This window comes from Pseudophryne corroboree, chromosome 6 (genome assembly GCF_028390025.1).
Source record: "Pseudophryne corroboree isolate aPseCor3 chromosome 6, aPseCor3.hap2, whole genome shotgun sequence".
Taxonomy (NCBI): domain Eukaryota; kingdom Metazoa; phylum Chordata; class Amphibia; order Anura; family Myobatrachidae; genus Pseudophryne; species Pseudophryne corroboree.
The window spans coordinates 86,855,402-86,879,119 of record NC_086449.1 but is presented as its reverse complement, the minus strand read 5'-3'; the positions used below and the strand labels follow the sequence as shown (position 1 = coordinate 86,879,119).

General features: G+C 47.4%; 1 protein-coding gene across 4 annotated transcripts in view; it reads left to right on the top strand.

Moving 5' to 3' along the window:
- The window catches only part of LOC134936382 (potassium channel subfamily T member 2-like), a 245,676-nt gene extending 227,420 nt beyond the window's left edge, over positions 1-18,256 (top strand). For all 4 annotated transcript variants that reach the window (XM_063931414.1, XM_063931413.1, XM_063931411.1 and 1 more), the window contains 4 exons: positions 2,301-2,429; positions 5,673-5,982; positions 15,121-15,205; positions 15,866-18,256. In XM_063931414.1, the coding sequence (XP_063787484.1) occupies positions 2,301-2,429; positions 5,673-5,982; positions 15,121-15,205; positions 15,866-15,977 (636 nt within the window). In that variant the 3' untranslated portion in view covers positions 15,978-18,256. The remainder of the gene's footprint in view (positions 1-2,300; positions 2,430-5,672; positions 5,983-15,120; positions 15,206-15,865) is intronic.
- Positions 18,257-23,718: the final 5,462 nt, after the last annotated feature.

Here is a 23,718-nt window from a genome sequence, read left to right as displayed (position 1 = left end):
TGTACTAAGCAGTGATAAAAGTGGAGAAATTGCCCATGGCAACCAATCAGCAGCTCTGTGTACTTTTATAGTATGCAAATTATAAATGTTACGTCAATGCTGATTGGTTGCCATGGTCAGCTTTTCCAATGGCTCACTTCTCCACTTTTATCACTGCTTAGTTAGACACCCCGAAACGTTGGTGTTGTTTTTGTTGTGAACCTTCAATACATTTTGTCTACTTCAAGACCCTGAGTGCCGCAGTTATTTCCACAACATATATATATATATACAGTATAATATATATTTATATTAGTTAATAATGAGCAGCATTTCCAGTGTGCTTCTAATAAACAATGTGCATTACCCTATGGATCCAGTGAGCAGTATGCAGTGTGCAGCATACCCAGTATATTACCCTATGGCTCATGGGTGCATTATACGGTATAAGGTGCAGCAGTGTATCCACTGTGTTACCTGATGGCTCAAGACTCCTGTGTGCATTGTACCTAATGCATTGCCCTACTGATCCCAAGTTCACTGTTGCCTGCAGCAATATAACCAGCGTGCAATGTGCAAACGTCCCAACATTATGTAGAATGAAGTCTGGACTCCTGCAAGCACCTTTGGTGTGTGCATCCAAAAAGGGGGAATATCCTGGGCAAAATGGGGTGTGGCTTTGCGGGAATGCCGCGATCATGAACCACGCCTCCTATTTTCTGTTACTGTTGGCTCCAGGAGCTGCCGACATGCCTCCTGTCCCTCTGTCCCATGAATAGACGCTGGCTAATCAAAGCAGAGACAAGGGGCTTCCCATCTTTTACCACACAGGAATTAGTTTTACATATGTACAAAGTTGCAAATAAAGCACAATAGAACTTGGCATGAGAGAAAGCTGCGGTGCTGCATCGTAGCACTTTGTATACAGATTCAGACTCATTCACACACACATGTACAAGTGTCACATACAGTATCAGACTGATCAGTGCAGTCCTGTTAAGCAGTTTTCTGACATCACCTTGTGACTAAGATGCACATTTGATTTGAAAACATGCAAAAAAAGACCTGCTGCTGTTGTGGAACTACACATAGCAGCATGCCCTGCCACAGTTTTTATCATTCCCTAATAAAACTGTAGCAGGAAATTCTGGGATATGTAGTTTAACAGTAGCTGGTGGGCTGCATGTTGAATACCCCTGCTGTACATATTACATAATGCATAAAGCTTACCCTAGTCAACAGAAAACAGAATTTACCACACACCAGGACAACCTCCATTTTGCTTTGCCTCTATCCTCTAATGTGAGGAGTTTTTGTTAAATCCGCTCCTTGATGTTATTTTTGTTACTCCAGATAAATGTTCGAGGCCTCAGCTTGTATTCAGCCCAAGGCTCCACCATCTCAGCTTATAGGAAGCACTGTGAAAGGAAGATCCAGCCCCACGCTGTTCAGCAGCTGTCCCTTGAGTTATCCGTGGGCTGATAGATATTTCTCATAGGGGAAGTGGAGCCCTGGGCATACCATCCTCTGCTGGTCCCTCCAGCAATCACGACCATCATTACAGTGTTCTAGCAGGATTTAGATATTAAAATGAGATTTCTAATTAGAGATAAGTAACTAAGGGAAAAGTGAGAATAAAGTGCTGCAAAAATAATTTACTTTTTAATGACATACGCTTGCATTATCCACCACTGAACCTGCAGATCTGCTGAGACAGTGGGCCGGATGTAATGACGTCCGAGTTGGCCGGAGGTGCAGGTTCCCGACCAAACTCTGACTTTTGTTTTTTTTCAACATTAAATCTTTATTGAGGTTATACAATTAAAACACATGGATACAGAAAAGAAATCAGGGTAACAACAGGGGGAAAGGCAAAAACACATGGGGGAGAAGGGAAACAGGTCATCCAAAGGCATCAGAACTCTGACTTTTTTAAAGCGGCAATCATTTACAAGGCATAGTTTTGCTACTGTGCTGGATTTAGTGATGTCCAAGTTGGCCGGAGGTGCGGGTTCCCAGCTGAACACGGACGTTTTTTACATCCGTGTTCAGCTGGGAACCCGCACCTCCGGCCAACTTGGACATCACTAAATCCAGCACAGTATGTCATTTGCTGAGCACAGGCCTGACACATAAAATGGCAGTGTACAGTGTGGTGCCATTGTACAGGCTGCTGTAGTGACTACATCTGTGTTTCATAGCTTGTTGCTTTGTGGCACCTTCCATGAGATGGGTTCTATGCCACATGACTGTCTAGTGGTTTTGTCACTTTGCTGCCCACTGATGATCCCCTGTATATAATATGCTATGTCTCCTCACAGCTGCGGGTGACAGAAGAGGACCTTTGGATCCGTTGTTATGGGCGCCTGTATCAGAAGCTGTGCTCTACAACTGGGGATATACCCATTGGCATCTTTCGCACTGAGACACACATGCTGCCAACATCAGAGGTACTCCTTGGCTTATATCTCTGTGCCTTGGCTTACCTCCTCATTTGTCTGTGTGTGTCCACATCTTGAGCATGACTGTATAGTCTGTATAAGTTGATCCGCACTGTGGGCCTAAATCATGTTTCTACGCACATTCCTGCGCAGCTGCGATTGTCCAGGCTACAGAATTGCTATTCATCACAAGTGAAGCCACTTCCCCAAAAAAAATGAATAGAGACGCCCCCTGGAGCCATGACAAAGTCCTCAGTAACTGCCTACACAACACAGAAATGAGGAACATCGACTCCTCAAGTGAGTCTATGGTCACGCAGACTGGCCGCGGCAGTCGCGATATTGGTGCCATGCTTCTGTGCATACATAATCACAGGTGAAAGTAGATACATGCCCCAAACGATCCCTTCTGGTCAATCACCCTGCATTAAAAATCTCACTAAGAGCGGCATTGAAGGTACCTTAGCAACGTGCGCTGTGAGATCGTAGCGCACACGCAGTCTGCGATAATCGATAATCACTCCATTGCATGAACATCGGCGTTGCGTGCAAACATGAATTAGGCCATGTGTCTTTGACGTCTATTAAGGGGGCTGTCCATTTTTTTTTTCAAAGTAACATCCATCAACAGACTCGCAGATGTGAGTTTTGGGGGGTTAAGATGTGTGGTATCCGGATGATAGATAGACAGTCAATAGATAGACACCATGTTAGACTGACATTAGGTCGACAGGGTCAAAAGGTCGACATGAAAAAGGTAGACATGGTCAAAAGGTCGACATGAAAATGGTCGACATAAAAAAGGTAGACACAGGTTTTATTTCCAATTTTACATGTTTTTGGACTTTTTCATACTTTCTCTATCCATGTCGGCATAGAGTTGGTTATAAACCTTGCGGCGAGCCACCGATCCCGAAGCGTGGTGAGCGAAGTGAGCCCCGCGAAGGGATGCCTTTCTAAAATTGGGAGTCCCAGATGACAAAACTATCGACACAAACCCCAAAAATGCAAAAAAAAAGGTGTCTACCTTTTTTATGTCGACCATTTTCATGTCGACCTTTTAACCCTGTCTACCTTTTACTGTCTAACATGTGGTGTCTATCTATTGACTGTCTAACGAGACACTTTCTATTATACCACACCCAAGATATGTGTGTGTGTCTCAGGGTTGGAAAAAAAACAACCGTTTTTAAAATACAAACTTTTTTTTGTATGAATTAGGGAGGCCAATCCCGGGCCTTCTTTTCAATCCTAGGTATAGGGATTGAAAAAAGGTCAATCCCGGGATTGGGTTGAAGACCCGCCCACCCCAGCCCACACAAATACTCACCACCATTGGAGGGAACTGGGCTTGCGGGCTGTGATGTGTGGTCCAGGTGGCAGGCTTCAGATTCACCATTGTGGGTGGGAGGACTCGTGGGCGGTGTGGTGCGGGTGGTGAGGCACGGTCCAGGTGGCGCAGGCGGCTGGCTTCACACTGCATAGCGTGACCTCTGACATCATGTCACGGTACGCAGTACGCACTACAGGAGCATACGGAGTCGGGAGGGGGGAGCCGGGCAGCGTCTGAGCATCCTGAGGATGCTCAACGCTGCCCGGCATTAACAAAAACAATGGGCAGGTAAATCCCACAATCCCCGGGATTGGAGCTTCCAATTCCGGGATTGAATCCCAGCCATTTTTTGGCCTAAATCATGGGATTCCCCTGATCCCGGGATTGGCCTCCCCCGATCCCGGGATTGGCCTCCCCCGATCACGGGATTGGCCTCCCCAATATGAATGTTTTAATGGAAAAAATATATATAAATCCTGCTTACTATTTTAATACTGTCAAACATTGTATTAGAAACCTTGATCAACCATATGGGTTTTTATTTTTTATTTTTACATTTTTATTGAAGCATATTCAGCAATAAAAAACATAACATATATTCCAGTATAGGAGACTCTTATTTTAAGAAGTCACAGCACCATGCCTGTAATCACAGCATAATAAACAAAATCACAGCCAAAGAACCTGTGAGGTCCAGGTGTGAGACATGGATCTAGGGTTCCCAACCAAAGAACCTGTGAGGCATGGATGTAGGGTTCCCAACCAAAGAACCTGTGAGGCATGGATGTAGGGTTCCTAACCAAAGAACCTGTGAGGCATGGATGTAGGGTTCCCAACCAAAGAACCTGTGAGGCATGGATGTAGGGTTCCTAACCAAAGAACCTGTGAGGCATGGATGTAGGGTTCCTAACCAAAGAACCTGTGAGGCATGGATGTAGGGTTCCTAACCAAAGAACCATGAGGTTAGAGTGGGAGGCATATCTGCAGGGTTCACAACCATTCTGTGCTTTATTTACATATACTTTTGTTAAAAATGCACCGTATGGAGATATATTATATAAAATAAAAGCATGTTGTCTCCATTTTAGCATACCATAAATTTACAATCCAGTAGGGGTTGATAAATATTGTACTTTCCCTATAGGGACAGGAGATCCCCTTCTATTCTTTTAGCAACAGTCCCACATTTACCCTTTGCCCACTGTCCTATTAGCATAGCCCGTGACGTACCTATTATAGAATCCAGTAGGGTCCCCAACTCCTTCTCCATTGAAATTTAATGACGGGAATACTCCATATTAGTAGGCTCTATCTGGAATAACATCTGCTGTTTTGCTATTGTATACAGTACCTTTAGTTGGCAGACAGCCTGTTCATTTTCTCACTCAGGCCTTCAGTTCTTAAAGAGCACCTGAGACAAAGATAGGCGGCAGCCATGTTATGTGTTGGGATAATATACAGTAGTATACAGCCAATCCTTTCACTAGGAACCAACCAGTCCTTTGTGAACAATTGATCATGATGTGTCTCTGTATTGTCAGTGTTTACAAATGAACACATAGGGCGGTATTCAATTCTTTTCAACCCCTTCCACACCAGTTCTGTGTCTGCTGATGGGCGAGGTATAATCATTTCAGCTCGCTACCCCTGTGGTAGCGAGGACACCCAACCCTTTACACAGCTGAACCTGATTACTATGAGCGCGATATGTGCGATAACGGGGATCACTTTAAAAAGGAGATTGGGCGTGATAAATCATTTGAAGGCTGCGAACTCCTGATGGTTAGTTCGGCCCCCCAAGATGGCTGCCTCCGGTATGAGTAGGAGAGAGGTGCACTTTGCACTGTATATCTTCAGAATGTTCTAACTTCCACTAAGCAACGTCTGAATATTTATTTATTGCACGTCTTTCCTCTCAGTCACAAGTCTCCATCAGTGTGGAGGACTATGAGGACACAAGGGAAGCCCGATGGGGGGACACGATCCAAAGCCGTGCTCCACACCGCAACTCGACGTCCAGCGACCAGTCTGAGCACCCCTTGCTGCGTAAGAAGAGCATGCAGTGGGCTAGAAGGCTATCTCGTAAAGGGGCAAGGCAGCCTGGGAAATCTGCTTCTGAACGGATCAGCCAACAGAGAATGAGCCTATACCGGCGATCAGAGCGACAGGAACTCAACGCTTTAGTGAAGACCAGGATGAAGCATCTGGGGCTCTCAACAGCTGAGTATAGTATGTGTCATTTAGAGTCTGACTATTCGCATGATAAATGTGGAAATGAAAAGCCGTATAACATGGACTATGTACCTCCAACCGCATGACCTTAGACTCCAATATAAGGGACAGGACATACCCACTGCCCACCAGGTACATTCACAGCAGGGGCAAAACTCTGGGAGGCAGTGGAGTCGGCTGCCGCCGGGCTCCTGACCTCAAGGGGGCAGATCTCCTGCATTGTCTCCAGCTGCCTGACCCTGAAGATCGTTCGCTGTGAGGAGCTTTCGTGTCAGTGACACGGAAGCTTCCTCCTAGTATATACAGAGAGCTGGCTAGGGGGGGATCCAGAACGCAGCTCCTGCCAGGCCCTTCCAGATGAGCTGGCCGAGTGAAGCTCTCTGTACATCCATTGGGCTGATAGCAGCAGGTAGGCTCAGGCTGCACTGTGGGGGGGGGGGGGGGGGTGTAGTTGGAAATGGGAGGGGTGCTAGGGGGTCTTTAATAAATGTTGGCAGCACTGTGTTTTATGTTTGCATGTTTAAGTGAGGTGTGTGTGTGTGTGTGTGTGTGTGTGTGTGTGTGTGTGTAGGAAGCATGTGTTTGTTTTTGTGTGTGTGTTTTTAAGTGAAAGAGGTGCGTGTGCGTGTAAGGGAGACGTATGTGTGTATGTGTGAGAGAGGCATATGTGTGTTTAAGTGAAAGAGGCATTTGTGTGTGTGTAAGTGAAAGAGGCATGTTTGTGTGTTAAAGTGAAGGAAGCGTGTGTGTGAGTTTAAATGAAGGAGGCGTGTGTGAGTTTAAGTGAAGGAAGCATGTGTAAGTGAGAGGCATTTGTGTAAGTGAGAGGCGTGTGTGTAAGTGAGGAGTGTGTGTGTTTAAGCGAAGGAGGTGTGTGTGTTTAAGCGAAAAAGGCATGTGTGTGTTTAAGCTATGGAGGCGTGTGTAAGTAAGAGGTGTGAGTATAAGTGAGAGGCGTGTGCATTTAAGTGAAAGTGGCATTTGTGTGTGTGTTTAAGTGAAAGAGGCGTTTGTGTGTTTTTTATATATAGTATATCGGCACACCACTGCGCCAAAGCATCTACATTGTGACACGCTGGTGGGTGAGGGAGTACTGTAGGTGTGCTATAAAGGTATGCTGGTATCTATTTTATTGTGATGATTGACTTGGAGTGCCGTCCACTTTGTATGTGTATCTATATTACTATTGGGAAAGGCACCTGAGCACGCTACAGGTTGAGTATCCCTTATCCAAAATTCAAGATCCCCAACTTTTAGGTCCCCTACTGAGATAATGACATATATATTATATACATAATATATATTATAATAATAAATAAATATATATATATATATATATAATATTTATAATATACAGTATATGTCATTATCTCAGTAGGGGACCTAAGAATTGGGGATTTTGAATTTTGGATAAGGGATACTCAACCTGTACTACTGTTCAACATGAGTGCCGGATAGCTACATATGAAGGGTGTGTGTGTGGGGGTGTGTGTGTGTGTGTATACAGAATGTAGGTGGGGCACCAACATTTATCATGCCTCCGGGCGACTAGGGCGAACTTACGCCACTGATTCACAGTGCCATATAAACCACAAATCCAGGGTCACGTTAACAGTGCCCATCAACTAGACACCTGACTCTTCCTATCCTGGTGACAAACCAAGGGCCGAATGTAATGAAGTCCAAGTTGGCTGGAGGTGCGGGTTCCCTGCCAAACTCGTATGTTTTTTTTTAAACGGCAATCATTTAAAAGCATGGTTTTGCTTTGTACATGCTTGCCGCTTTAAAAAAATGTCCACGTTCCGCCGGGAACCGCCACATCCGGCCAACTCGGACTTCATTATTTCCGGCAACAAGTTGGGACATACTAACCCAGACTGCACCACAGAACAAGCCCCATAATGAGGGCAATTCTTACGTCCTTACGTCATTCTCTGGGGGAAATACAATTTTATTAATGTATTAGTGGGAAAATTATTCTTTCATTTCATTAAATGAGCTACATTTTCTCTGACGTCCTAGTGGATGCTGGGTACTCCGTAAGGACCATGGGGAATAGACGGGCTCCGCAGGAGACTGGGCACTCTAAAAGAAAGATTAGGTACTATCTGGTGTGCACTGGCTCCTCCCTCTATGCCCCTCCTCCAGACCTCAGTTAGAATCTGTGCCCGGCCCGAGCTGGTTGCACACTAGGGGCTCTCCTGAGCTTCTAGGAAAGAAAGTATTTGTTAGGTTTTTTATTTTCAGTGAGATCTGCTGGCAACAGACTCACTGCTACGTGGGACTTAGGGGAGAGAAGCAAACCTACCTGCTTGCAGCTAGCTTGTGCTTATAGGCTACTGGACACCATTAGCTCCAGAGGGATCGAACACAGGGCCCGACCTCGATCGTCCGTTCCCGGAGCCGCGCCGCCGTCCCCCTTGCAGAGCCAGAAGACGGAAGAAAACGGAGGAAATCGGCGGCTGAAGACTTCGGTCTTCATTAAGGTAGCGCACAGCACTGCAGCTGTGCGCCATTGCTCCCTATACACACCACACACTCCGGTCACTGATGGGTGCAGGGCGCTGGGGGGGGGGGCCTGGGCAGCAATTAGAGTACCTTACATGGCAAAAAGCACATAATACAGTCTAACAAACTGTATATGTGCATAATCCCCCACCATAAAAGTATATAAAAAAGCGGGAGAAGTCCGCCGAGAAGGGGGCGGGGCTATCTCCCTCAGCACACCGGCGCCATTTTCTCTTCACAGCTCCGCTGGAAGACAGCTCCCCAGGCTCTCACCTGCAGTTTCCAGGCTCAAAGGGTAAAAAAAGAGAGGGGGGGAACTAAATTTAGGCGCAAACTGAGTATATTAAGCAGCTATAGGGAAAATTCACTTTTGTTAGTGTAAATCCCTGTTTATATAGCGCTGTGGTGTGTGCTGGCATACTCTCTCTCTGTCTCCCCAAAGGACTTTGTGGGGTCCTGTCCTCAGTCAGAGCATTCCCTGTGTGTGTGTGCGGTGTGTCGGTACGGCTGTGTCGACATGTTTAATGAGGACGCTTACGTGGAGGCGGAGCAGGTGCCGATAAGTGTGATGTCGCCCCCTGCGGGGCCGACACCTGAGTGGATGGATATGTGGAGTCAACTCCTTACATAAAAGGTTCGATGACGCAGCTTTGGGACAGCCGGCATCTCAGCCCGCGCCTGCCCAGGCATCTCAGAGGCCGTCAGGGGCTCAAAAACGCCCGCTACCTCAGATGGCAGACACAGATGTCGACACGGAGTCTGACTCCAGTGTCGACGAGGATGAGACAAATATACAATCCACTAGGGCCATCCGATGCATGATTACGGCAATGAAAAATGTGTTGCACATTTCTGACATTAACCCGGTTACCACAAAAAAGGGTATTATGTTTGGGGAGAAAAAGCAGCCAGTAACTTTTCCCCCATCTGATGAGTTAAATGAATTGTGTGAAGAAGCGTGGGGTTCCCCAGATAAGAAACTAGTAATTTCTAAGCGGTTACTAATGGCGTACCCTTTCCCGCCAACGGATAGGTTATGCTGGGAGACATCCCCTAAGGTGGACAAGGCGCTCACACGCTTATCAAAAAAGGTGGCACTGCCTTCTCAGGATACGGCCGCCTTAAAGGAGCCTGCAGATAGAAAGCAGGAGGCTATCCTGAAGTCTGTGTATACACACTCAGGTACTATACTGAGACCTGCTATTGCTTCAGCATGGATGTGTAGTGCTGCAGCAGCGTGGTCTGATTCCCTGTCTGATAACATTGATTCCCTTGACAGGGACACTATATTGCTAACCATAGAGCATATTAAAGACGTAGTCTTATATATGAGAGATGCACAGAGGGACATTTGCCTGCTGGCATCTAGAATTAATGCAATGTCCATTTCTGCCAGGAGAGTATTATGGACTCGGCAGTGGACAGGTGATGCTGATTCTAAAAGGCACATGGAAATTTTGCCTTATAAGGGTGAGGAATTGTTTGGGGACGGTCTTTCGGACCTCGTATCCACAGCAACAGCTGGGAAGTCGACTTTTTTACCTCAGGTTCCCTCACAGCCTAAGAAAGCACCGTATTATCAAGTACAGTCCTTTCGGCCTCAGAAAGGCAAGCGGGTTAGAGGCGCGTCCTTTCTGCCCAGAGGCAGGGGTAGAGGGAAAAAGCTGCACCATACAGCCAGTTCCCAAGAACAAAAATCCTCCCCTGCTTCCACTAAGTCCACTGCATGACGCTGGGGCTCCACATGTGGAGCCAGGTGCGGTGGGGGCCCGTCTCCGGAACTTCAGCGACCAGTGGGTTCGCTCACAGGTGGATCTCTGGGTTCTACAAGTGGTATCTCTGGGATACAAGCTGGAGTTCGAGACGTCTCCCCCTCGCCGTTACCTCAAATCAGCCTTGCCAGCTACTCCCCAGGACAGGGAGGTAGTACTGGCGGCAATTCACAAGCTGTACCTCCAGCAGGTGATAATCAAAGTTCCCCTCCTTCAACAGGGACGGGGTTACTATTCCACAATGTTTGTGGTACCGAAACCAGACGGTTCGGTGAGACCCATTCTAAATTTGAAATCCTTGAACAATTATATAAGGAAGTTCAAGTTCAAAATGGAATCGCTCAGGGCGGTTATTGCAAGCCTGGAAGAGGGGGATTACATGGTATCACTGGACATCAAGGATACTTACCTACATGTCCCCATTTACCCACCTCACCAGGTGTACCTCCGTTTTGTGGTACAGGACTGCCATTACCAATTCCAGACGTTGCCGTTTGGTCTGTCCACGGCACCGAGGGTATTTACCAAAGTAATGGCCGAAATGATGATACTCCTTCGAAAGAAGGGAGTTATAATTATCCCGTACTTGGACGATCTCCTTATAAAGGCGAGGTCCAGGGAGCAGTTGTTGGTCGGAGTAGCACTATCTCAGGAAGTGCTACAGCAGCACGGCTGGATTCTGAAAATCCCAAAGTCGCAGCTGGTTCCTACGATGCGTCTGCTGTTCCTGGGTATGATTCTGGACACAGAACAGAAGAAGGTGTTTCTCCCAGAGGAGAAGGCCAAGGAGTTGTCATCTCTGGTCAGAGACCTCCTAAAACCACAACAGGTATCGGTGCATCACTGCACGCGAGTCCCGGGACAGATGGTAGCTTCTTACAAGGCAATTCCATTCGGCAGGTTCCATGCAAGGATCTTTCAGTGGGATCTGTTAGACAAGTGGTCCGGATCGCATCTTCAGATGCATCGGCTGATCACCCTGTCCCTGAGGGCCAGGGTGTCTCTGCTGTGGTGGCAGCAGAGTGCTCATCTTCTCGAGGGCCGCAGATTCGGCATACAGGACTGGGTCCTGGTGACCACGGATGCAAGCCTCCGAGGTTGGGGGGCAGTCACTCAGGGAAGAAACTTCCAAGGACAATGGTCAAGTCAGGAGGCTTCCCTACACATAAATATTCTGGAACTAAGGGCCATTTACAATGCCCTAAGTCAGGCAAAACCCCTGCTTCAAAACCAGCCGGTGCTGATTCAGTCAGACAACATCACGGCGGTCGCCCATGTAAACCGACAGGGCGGCACAAGAAGCAGGATGGCGATGGCAGAAGCCACAAGGATTCTCCGATGGGCGGAAAATCACGTGATAGCACTGTCGGCAGTGTTCATTCCGGGAGTGGACAACTGGGAAGCAGACTTCCTCAGCAGGCACGACCTCCACCCGGGAGAGTGGGGACTTCATCCAGAAGTCTTCCAGCTGATTGAAAATCGTTGGGAAAGGCCACAGGTGGACATGATGGCGTCCCGCCTCAACAAAAAGCTAAAAAGATATTGCGCCAGGTCAAGGGACCCTCAGGCGATAGCTGTGGACGCTCTAGTGACACCGTGGGTGTACCAGTCGGTTTATGTGTTCCCTCCTCTTCCTCTCATACCAAAGGTACTGAGGATAATAAGAAAGAGAGGAGTAAGAACTATACTCATCGTTCCGGATTGGCCAAGATGGACTTGGTACCCGGAACTACAAGAAATGATCTCAGAGGACCCTTGGCCTCTGCCTCTCAGACAGGACCTGCTACAGCAGGGGCCCTGTCTGTTCCAAGACTTACCGCGGCTGCGTTTGACGGCATGGTGGTTGAACGCCGGATCCTGATGGAAAAGGGCATTCCGGTTGAAGTCATTCCTACGCTGATAAAAGCTAGGAAGGATGTGACAGCAAAACATTATCACCGCATATGGCGAAAATATGTTGCTTGGTGTGAGGCTATGAAGGCCCCAACAGAAGAATTTCAGCTGGGTCGATTTCTGCACTTCCTACAGTCAGGAGTGACTATGGGCCTAAAATTGGGATCCATTAAAGTCCAGATTTCGGCCCTGTCTATTTTCTTTCAAAAAGAACTGGCTTCACTGCCTGAAGTTCAGACGTTTGTTAAGGGAATGCTGCATATTCAGCCCCCTTTTGTGCCTCCAGTGGCACCTTGGGATCTCAACGTTGTGTTGGATTTCCTAAAATCACATTGGTTTGAGCCTCTTCAGACCGTGGAGTTGAAATATCTCACGTGGAAAGTGGTCATGCTTTTGGCCTTGGCTTCGGCTAGGCGTGTGTCAGAATTGGCGGCTTTGTCCTGTAAAAGCCCCTATCTGATCTTCCATATGGACAGGGCAGAATTGAGGACTCGTCCCCAATTTCTCCCTAAGGTGGTATCAGCGTTTCATTTGAACCAACCTATTGTGGTGCCTGCGGCTACTCGGGACTTGGAGGATTCCAAGTTGCTGGACGTAGTCCGGGCCCTGAAAATATATGTTTCCAGGACGGCTAGGGTCAGAAAAACTGACTCGCTGTTTATCCTGCATGCACCCAACAAGCTGGGTGCTCCAGCTTCTAAGCAGACTATTGCTCGCTGGATCTGTAGCACGATTCAGCAGGCTCATTCTGCGGCTGGACTGCCGCATCCTAAATCAGTAAAAGCCCATTCCACGAGGAAGGTGGGCTCTTCTTGGGCGGCTGCCCGAGGGGTCTCGGCTTTACAACTTTGCCGAGCTGCTACCTGGTCGGGATCAAACACGTTTGCAAAATTTTACAAGTTTGATACCCTGGCTGAGGAGGACCTTGAGTTTGCTCATTCGGTGCTGCAGAGTCATCCGCACTCTCCCGCCCGTTTGGGAGCTTTGGTATAATCCCCACGGTCCTTACGGAGTACCCAGCATCCACTAGGACGTCAGAGAAAATAAGAATTTACTCACCGGTAATTCTATTTCTCGTAGTCCGTAGTGGATGCTGGGAGCCCCTCTCAAGTGCGGATTTTCTGCAATACTTGTATATAGTTATTGCTTAACTAAAGGGTTATTGTTATGAGCCATCTGTTCAGTGAGGCTCAGTTGTTATTCATACTGTTAACTGGGTATAGTTATCACGAGTTATACGGTGTGATTGGTGTGGCTGGTATGAGTCTTACCCTGGATTCCAAATCCTTTCCTTGTAGTGTCAGCTCTTCCAGGCACAGTTTCCCTAACTGAGGTCTGTAGGAGGGGCATAGAGGGAGGAGCCAGTGCACACCAGATACAGGTTGAGTATCACATATCCGGAATGCTCGGGACCAGGAGCATTCCGGATATGGGATTTTTCCGGATAACAGATTACCTGTTATCTGTATGGGTTTCGGGGATCCAGCGAGTCGGCAGGGAGGACCGCCGTGAGCACAGCACGACGGTGAGGGTCCCGTGGAACTGGCGCATCAGTGGGGGAGTCCGAGGGGTCAGCGGCGGGTACTGGGAGTCAGCGGCGGTGAGGGAATGGCTGCAAAGCCACTCCCCCACCTGTCTGTGATTGGCCGCAGACTCCAGTGACGTCATGACGCTGGCCGTGTCATGACGTCACTACAGGACTGAAATATTCCGGTTTTCGGAATATTTCGGTTAACGGGTGTCCGGATAACGGATACCCGACCTGTAGTACCTAATCTTTCTTTTAGAGTGCCCAGTCTCCTGCGGAGCCCGTCTATTCCCCATGGTCCTTACGGAGTACCCAGCATCCACTACGGACTACGAGAAATAGAATTACCGGTGAGTATATTCTTATTATTACGTATAATAAAGGGGCAATATGAATTTTCATTTGTGCTTAAAAATATTTTATGGTGGGGAGGGGCAGGGGGGGGGCAACATTTATAATTTTTGTGCGTTATATACGGTGCCCACATCATAAATTAATCAATGTTTCCCCATTATAAAAAAACATTTGTAATCCCCAATTAACATTGCCCCTTTAATAAAATTAATAAATAATATTGCTTGGTTAATAAAATGCCCTCTTTTGAAGTGCCAGGTAGATTTGGCTGTTTTATGGTGGGTTTTTTTTTCTCCATGGACTTTTGAAGAAAACCACTGCAAAACAGATGGGCATCAATGGTAGTTTATAGAACCCCATCAAACCCTTTGAACAGTGAATTTAGAGGTTTGGGGCCTCAATTTGGTGCCAGTAATCTGCAGGGTTTCCAAACTCTAGCAAAAGTGTTGCCCTATAGACCAGGGGTAGGCAACCTATAGCACTCCAGCTGCTGTGAAACTACACCTCCCATCATGCCTTGCCACAGTTTTGCTGCTAGGGCATGCTAAAACTGTGTCAGGGCATGCTGGGATGTGTAGTTCTATCACAGCAGCTGGAGTGCCACAGGTTGCCTAACCCTGCCATAGGCTGTAAGTTTGCTAGCTGAGAGAATTTACTTCTCTGTTCATACTCAATCTTGTTTTATTGCGTTTTTTTTTTTCCTTTCATCTCTTTATTGGTAAAGGTAGGTGACAAAGAGAATATAAAAACATACAAAGAATATGATACAGTATCAGACGGTACTTAGCTGTAGAAAGTAACAAGATATCACAGGTAACAATATAGCTACAACACATAAAATGTTATCAGAGAATCAATAGAGCTACAAAACGCAGTATTCAAATAGACGTCATACATGTCGGCACACTACCAATTTTTTTCTGACACAAGATAAAGTATACAAAAACAACTAAGTAATACAATAATAAAAAGAAGGAAGGGGAGGAGAATCTAGGGTAGGAGGGGGAGGGGAGGGCACCACGTGCTGTGTTTGTGCTATCAGTATATAAACAATAACAATTATCTCTCTATCTTCTACAGTGGACATAATGGACACAGATAATTCTTTGTCATATATCCTTATAAACCCCTCTCCGGACACTAAACTGGAACTTAATGATGTAATGTAAGTCTCTTACACCCACTTGCCTTTGCCTGCTGGAGCCAAGTGCTTTTGCTTTCGGTGTGGAATATTTACTTAATTACTGTATACGTGCTGTGTCCCATAGCAACCAGCCAGCCAGCTTAATTGTTTAACTAGATGAATGCAACCTGATTGGTTGTTATGGGACACTTCTCTTTTTCTCTGTGTCAGTAAATAACTCAAAGCATTTCATTATGTTTCCTGCCACGGAATTCATCTTTTCAGTATATTTTGTTTCCTTTCAGTTAATGAGTTTCTTTTACTCTCTACGCCCCATTTCTAATGAATCCTACACATTGTCGCATCTCTCTGGTCTGACATCATGTCTCCCTCTTGACAGTGTTCCGTGTGCTTTCTCGATATTTAATTGAGCCTTCAGAATAACCAACCCTCTTTCTCATGCTCGAAGTGTCACGGTGACTCTTCTTAATCTTCTGTGTCTTTCTTTTCTGAGTTGTCTTTGTCTCCTTTTTGTGTTCCCTTGACATTTTACTTCTTTCTATTCCTTTGTGACTTAATGTCTCTTGTATGACAGTTTGATGGTCGGCTGAGAGACAAGAAATTCAACAGTTGAGGGAGCAGTAGGAGGGCATGTTAGAAAAGAAGTTATATTTACTAACACCTCCATCATCTTCTTCACAGTTACCTCATTCGCCCAGATCCTCTCACCCTTGTTCCCGGTAATGCCCGGAAGGCCAGTGTCACACGTTCCGAGTGCACCGTGTATGACACTAAGGACAGCACCCATCTATGATGCCTCATCACCTTGAGCGTCGAAGAGACCAAGGCCGTGAATGAGAAGGAGACAAGAACGTAATCTGAAGGAGCTTTGTTTCATGCCAGCAGAGGATTCCGTGTCCATCTTGATTCCATCGACACATCTCGCCAGGTCGCAAGAATTAGAGCACATTGCTTATCTCTGTGTATATCTGTGGCTTGCTTCAGCTCCTTCTGTCCCATTCTTTGACTTCTCCAGTGTGCAGGGTGTTGTAGGCTCCGCGTTGATACTGTACAGTCACATCAGCAGTTTTTCCTGAAGGACAATCATGGGGAACGGATCCAAAGAATGGAGTTCTGGTTTGTCAGGTCCTATGGTATATAATGATTACCCAGTCTTATACATGCCAAGTAGTTAATTCTGTAAACTCAGGTCTAAAATTGCCCAACCAAAGGTAACCTGTTTTTTTTTTCTTGGATGAAGCCTATGGGTAGCTGACGGAGTATATTTGAGGACTGATGGTTTAGCCCAATAGCTACATGGGTCTAATCAGGGTTGGACTGGCCCACTTGGGAAACCCCCGGTGGGCCCTGCTTCGTGGGGGCCCCACCTCCTCCTCTTGGATCAGGTTCCAGACTGTGCACTTAAATTTGACTTTATACATGTTACCTTATACTGCACAGGACTATGGTGTATTTTCTACAGTGCATTGCTGTTATTAATCTGGTACATTATCATGCACGCACTAGCAGTGTTTACTATATATATTTATCAGGTGTCCCAGCCCATGCACTCTCTCATGGCTAGGCAAGCCAATGTAGCTGCCGGTCACACCCCTTCTGGAGACAATACGCACCCCTAAATTTGGGCATCTACCACTGCATTCCCCAGTGGGCCCTTCATGCCCCAGTCTGACACTGAGTCTAATCTCTTAATCCCTGATGTGCAGTCAGCGAAGTAAGAGAGTCTGCTGGAAGCACCCACACATCTCCCAAAGTGCGCAGACCTCCATACTCAGTGACCATTGCTGACCATGTTCTGTCTCTGCACTATGACAGACTAGGCTCATACATTAATAAACATTGTGTAGACATTGTGTAACCCATGCTAGGAATGATCACTGTCAGTATAGGTGTGGCAGTTCCTAAGCAATGTAAAGTACTTAATGTGCTAGTGGTAGATTTAGTGTCTGTTCTTACACTTTACATTTGTGAAAGAGAGAAAAAAAAAATTGCTGTTGCCTTTTATCTTCTTCTTTTGCAACGGTTTACAAAAAAAATGTCCCCAATGTGTTTAAAAGAAGTTCTGCCCTCTTTGTGGTATTAGAGGGTTGTCTCTAGAAGATGCTTGTTCATTGTCCATATGTTCAAACCGTAACGTCCCATGTAGTGGTACTTGTGTTACATACCCGCTATGTTTGACAACGGATCAGGGCAAGGCCAGTTCTAAGCCCTGTGCCTAGCCTTACAGGTACTATTAAGCCTAAAATGAGCCGTACCCTGTGCAATGACCAAGATGTAATGTATGTTGGCCGTTACAGGTGGATACCACTGTAGTGTGCTTTGTTTTGTTTGTGAGCAGAAAGAAAGACTACATTTTCCCTATAGAACAATATACATATATTTTTGCATTTCTGCAATAATAAAATATTCTTATATTTTAATAGAGTTTATAGTATGCGGGCATCAGCCTTTGCAGCCCTGGAATGGTTAATGGGGTGCTTATCAGCCGTGGAAAATCTGTATACGGGGCTGTTGTGTAACTTCTCTGTCCACACAGGCAGGTAACACATACATACACACACCCATTAGGTCATGTGACTGTGTGAGGGTCACGTGATGTAGTGTAGGCACTCAGAGGTCCTGGCTCAGGTTCTAGGTAAAGAATATAACTGTGTCCTTGTTGCGGTCTTGTGGTGCCAATTGTTGATTTGTATCTTTGTGCCTGTGCCCGTCTAAAGATGTCGGACTACGTCCATAGTCTAGGTGCCATTCTGTGTGTACCTTTGTGCCTGTGCCCATCTAAAGATGTCGGACTACGTCCATAGTCTAGGTGCCATTCTGTGTGTGCCACCAGGTTGCCAAGTACTGTCTGAATGTCTGCTGTCGAGCTATTACACTCTATGTGGTGTACAGCCCTAGAGGTCTCATGGTTTCTATCCCATGTGCAAATGTCAGGTCTATTGGAACCATTATGTAGGCAGTCCTAAAAGTTACTGGAATGTGATTGTTTCGTCTGCTTGACTGTAGAGGGACAGACATCCCGGTCATTAACACTGTGACAAAGGACTGCAAAATAAAGACTGATAAACTAAAGTTCAACTGTTTACTCTTCTTTATTCTGATTGTATTAATTTTTCTCTTATGTCCTAGAGGATGCTGAGGACTCCGTAAGGACCATGGGGAATAGGCGGGCTCCGCAGGAGACATGGGCACTAAAAAGAACTTTAGGTGTGGGTGTGCACTGGCTCCTCCCTCTATGCCTCTCCTCCAGACCTCAGTTTAATACTGTGCCCAGAGGAGACTGGGTGCACTACAGGGAGCTCTCCTGAGCTTCCTGAAAGAAAGTATTTTGTTAGGTTTTTTGTGTTCAGGGAGACCTGCTGGCAACAGGCTCCCTGCATCGTGGGACTGAGGGGAGAGAAGCAGACCTACTTAAATGATAGGCTCTGCTTCTTAGGCTACTGGACACCATTAGCTCCAGAGGGAGTCAGAACGCAGGTCTCCCCTAGCGGTTCGTCCCGGAGCCGCGCCGCCGTCCTCCTCGCAGAGCCGGAAGATAGAAGCCGGGTGAGTATAAGAAGATAGAAGACTTCAGAGGCGGCAGAAGACTTCAGATCTTCAATGAGATAATGCCATTGCTCCCACACAGGACACACACACAGCGCACACTGTGGGGTGCAGGGCGCGCGCGCGGGGGGGGGGCGCCCTGGGCAGCAATGTATACCTCTAGGACTGGCTATGATTAGATTTACACTATTTAGTGGCATTTCAGAGTATCCCCGCCAGTTTGTTTTAAAAAAGCGGGACCGAAGCCCGCCACTGAGGGGGCGGGGCTTCTTCCTCAGCACTCACCAGCGCCATTTTCTCCACAGCACACGCTGAGAAGCTGGCTCCCCGGACTCTCCCCTGCTGTTCACGGTGACAGAGGGTTTTAAAGAAGGGGGGGGGGACATAATTTGGCGCAGTGAATATATATAAAAAGCGCTATATCTGGGTAAATTTTTGTTTTTCCAGGGTTATTGGCGCTGGGTGTGTGCTGGCATACTCTCTCTCTGTCTCTCCAAAGGGCCTTGTGGGGAAACTGTCTCCAGATAGAGCTTTCCCTGAGTGTGTGGTGTGTCAGTACGTGCGTGTCGGCATGTCTGAAACGGAAGGCTCTCCTAGGGATGAGGTGGAGCGCATGAGTGTAGTGTCGCCATCGGCAACGCCGACACATGACTGGATGAATATGTGGAATATTTTAAATGCAAATGTGAATTTATTGCACAAACGTTTGGACAAAGCAGAGTCCAGGGACGGTACGTTGGGTCAGACCCTGCCTTTTCCTATGTCACAGGGGCCTTCGGGGTCTCAAAAGCGCCCACTTTCTCAGATAGTTGACACAGATACCGACACAGATTCTGACTCTAGTGTCGATTATGATGATGCGAGGTTGCAGCCAAAGTTGGCAAAGAGTATTCATTATATGATTATTGCTATAAAGGATGTGCTGCATATTATAGATGACCCCGCGGTGCCTAATCCTAAGATCCACATGTTTAAAGAAAAGAAGCCTGAGGTTACTTTTTCACCTTCCTTTGAATTAAATGAGTTATTTGAAAGTGCTTGGGAAACTCCAGATAAGAAACTGCAGATTCCCAAAAGGATTCTTATGGCGTATCCTTTCCCGATCAAGGACAGGATACGGTGGGAATCCTCCCCACAGGTGGACAAGGCGTTGACGCGCCTTTCCAAAAAGGTGGCGCTGCCGTCTCAGGATACCGCTGCCCTCAGGGATCCTGCTGACCGCAAGCAGGAAACTACCTTGAAGTCAATTTACACACATACCGGTACATTACTCAGACCGGCAATAGCGTCGGCTTGGGTTTGTAGCGCTGTACTAGCGTGGACCGATACCTTATCTGCTGATATGGATACGATGGATAAGGAAACTATTTTATTGACCCTGTGCCATATTAAGGATGCGGTCCTTTATATGAGAGAGGCTCAGAGGGATATAGGCATACTGGGGTCCAGAGCGAACGCTATGGCGATTTCTGCCAGGCGAGCACTGTGGACCCGACAGTGGACGGGTGATGCCGACTCAAAACGGCATATGGAGGTTTTACCTTACAAGGGTGAGGAGTTGTTTGGGTAAGGTCTCGCGGACCTAGTCTCCACAGCTACTGCTGGTAAATCAACTTTTTTACCTTATGTTTCCTCACAGCCTCGAAAGCGCCACATTATCAGATGCAGTCCTTTCGGCCGCATAAATCCAAGAGAGTACGGGGATCTTCCTTTCTTGCCAGAGGTAAGGGCAAGGGGAAAAAGCTGCCAGCTACAGCCAGTTCCCAGGAACAAAAGTCCTCCCCGGCTTCTACTAAATCCACCGCATGACGCAGGGGCTCCGCGGGTGGAGTCCGCTCCTGTGGGGGCACATCTTCGTTTTTTCAGCCAGGTCTGGGTTCATTCTCAGGTGGACCCCTGGGCAATAGACATTGTTTCCCAGGGGTACAAGCTGGAATTCGAAGAGGTGCCTCCTCGCCGGTTTTTCAAATTGGCACTGCCGACTTCTTCCCCAGAGAGGGAGGTAGTTTTGGCAGCAACTCAAAAGTTGTGCCTTCAAAACAAGTAGTGGTCAAAGTTCCCCTGCAGCAGCAGGGGATGGGCTATTACTCAACCCTGTTTGTGGTCCCGAAACCGGACGGTTCGGTCAGACCAATTCTGAATTTAAAATCCTTAAACCTATACTTAAAGAGGTTCAAGTTCAAGATGGAATCGCTCAGGGCCGTCATCGCAAGTCTGGAAGAGGGAGATTATATGGTGTCCCTAGACATAAAGGATGCATACCTTCATGTCCCCATTTATCAACCTCATCAGGCGTTCCTGAGATTTGTAGTGCAGGATTGTCATTACCAATTTCAGACATTGCCGTTTGGGCTTTCCACGGCCCCGAGGATTTTTACCAAATTAATGGCAGAGATGATGGTGCTCCTGCGCTAGCAGGGTGTCACAATTATCCCGTACTTGGACGATCTCCTGATAAAAGCGAGATCGAGAGAACGATTGCTAGACAGCGTATCACTCTCCCTGAGGGTGTTACAACAACACGGTTGGATTCTAAATCTACCAAAGTCACAGTTAGTTCCAACGACCCGATTGCCTTTCTTAGGCATGATTCTGGACACGGAACAAAGGAGGGTCTTTCTCCCGATGGAAAAGGCCCAGGAACTTCAGAGCTTGGTCAGGGACCTGTTGAGGCCGGACAGGGTGTCGGTACATCACTGCACTCGAGTGCTGGGAAAAATGGTGGCGTCTTACGAGGCCATTCCATTCGGCAGGTTCCATGCCAGGACTTTTCAGTGGGACCTTCTGGACAAGTGGTCGGGGTCACATCTGCAGATTCATCAAATGATCCTCCTGTCCCCCAGGGCCAGGGTGTCTCTCCTGTGGTGGCTGCAGAGTTTCTCACATTCTAGAGGGTCGCAGGTTCGGCATCCAGGACTGGGTTCTGATGACCACGGACGCGAGCCTCCGAGGATGGGGAGCAGTCACACAGGGAAGAAGCTTCCAGGGTCTGTGGTCAAGCCAGGAAGCTTGTCTACACATCAACGTTCTGGAATTAAGGGCCATATACAACGGCCTTCGTCAGGCGGAGACCTTACTTCAAGGTCTACCGGTTCTATTCAGTCAGACAACATCACAGCAGTGGCTCATGTAAACCACCAAGGCGGCACGAGGAGCAGAGTGGCAATGGCAGAAGTCTCAAGGATTCTTCGATGGGCGGAGAGACATGTAAGCGCTCTGACAGCAGTCATCATTCCGGGAGTGGACAACTGGGAAGCAGACTTCCTAAGCAGACACGATCTGCATCCAGGAGAGTGGGGACTTCATCAAGAAGTCTTCGCAGAGATTGTAAGTCAGTGGGGACTGCCTCATATAGACATGATGGCTTCACGCCTCAACAAAAAAGTTCCGAGATATTGCGCCAGGTCAAGGGACCCTCAGGCGTTTGCAGTGGACGCACTGGTGACACCATGGGTGTTTCAGTCGGTCTATGTGTTCCCCCCTCTTCCTCTCATCTCAAAGATACTGAGAATCATAAGGCGTAGAGGACTTCGGACAATTCTCATTGTTCCAGATTGGCCTCGAAGGGCCTGGTATCCGGATCTGCAGGAGATGCTCACCGAAGATCCGTGGCCTCTTCCTCTCAGGGAAGACCTGTTACAACAAGGGCCCTGTCTATTCCAGGACTTACTGCGACTGCGTTTGATGGCATGGCGGTTGAACGCAGGATCCTAGCGGAGAAGTGCATTCCGGAGGAGGTCATTCCTACTCTGATAAAGGCTAGGAAGGAGGTGACATCGATACATTATCACCGTATCTGGAAGAAGTATGTGTCTTGGTGCGAAGCCAAGACTGCTCCTCTGGCAGAATTCCATCTGGGCCGTTTTCACCACTTCCTACAAACTGGAGTGAATTTGGGCCTAAAATTAGGCTCCATTAAGGTTCAGATTTCGGCCCTATCCATTTCTATCAAAAGGAATTGGCTTCTCTTCCAGAAGTCCAGACTTTCGTGAAAGGGGTGCTGCATATCCAGCCTCCTTTTGTGCCCCCGGTGGCACCATGGGACCTTAACGTGGTGTTACGGTTCCTTAAGTCTCACTGGTTTGAGCCTCTTCAGACAGTTGAATTAAAGTATCTCACTTGGAAAGTGGTCATGCTATTGGCCTTGGCGTCGGCACGGCGAGTGTCGGAGTTGGCGGCTTTGTCTCACAAAAGCCCTTACCTGATTTTCCATGTGGATAGAGCTGAGTTGCGGACTCGTCCTCAATTTTTGCCTAAAGTGGCCAGAACGGCTCGGGTTAGGAAAACAGAGGCCCTGTTTATCCTATATGCAGCCAACAAGGTTGGCGCTCCTGCGTCTAAACAGACTATTGCTCGCTGGATCTGTAACACGATTCAGCAGGCCTATTCTACGGCTTGATTGCCGTTACCGAATTCGGTAAAAGCCCATTACACTAGGAAGGTGGGATCTTCTTGGGCGGCTGCCAGAGGCGTCTCGGCGTTACAGCTTTGCCGGGCAGCGACTTGGTCTGGTTCAAACACTTTTGCAAAGTTCTACAAGTTTGATACCCTGGCTGAGGAGCACCTCATGTTTGCTCATTCGGTGCTGCAGTCATCCGCACTCTCCCGCCCGTGTTGGAGCTTTGGTATAATCCCCATGGTCCTTATGTAGTCCCCAGCATCCTCTAGGACGTAAGAGAAAATAAGATTTTAAACCTACCGGTAAATCTTTTTCTTCTAGTCCGTAGAGGATGCTGGGCGCCCGTCCCAGTGCGGACTAAATTCTGCAAGACTTGTATATAGTTTTGGCTTACATAAGGGTTATGTTACAGTTTTGATCAGTCTCGGGCTGATGCTGTTTTGTTTCATACTGTTAACTGGTTCGTATATTTCAGGTTTTACGGTGTGGATGGTGTGGGCTGGTATGAATCTTGCCCTTAGATTAACAAAAATCCTTTCCTCGTACTGTCCGTCTCCTCTGGGCACAGTTTCTCTAACTGAGGTCTGGA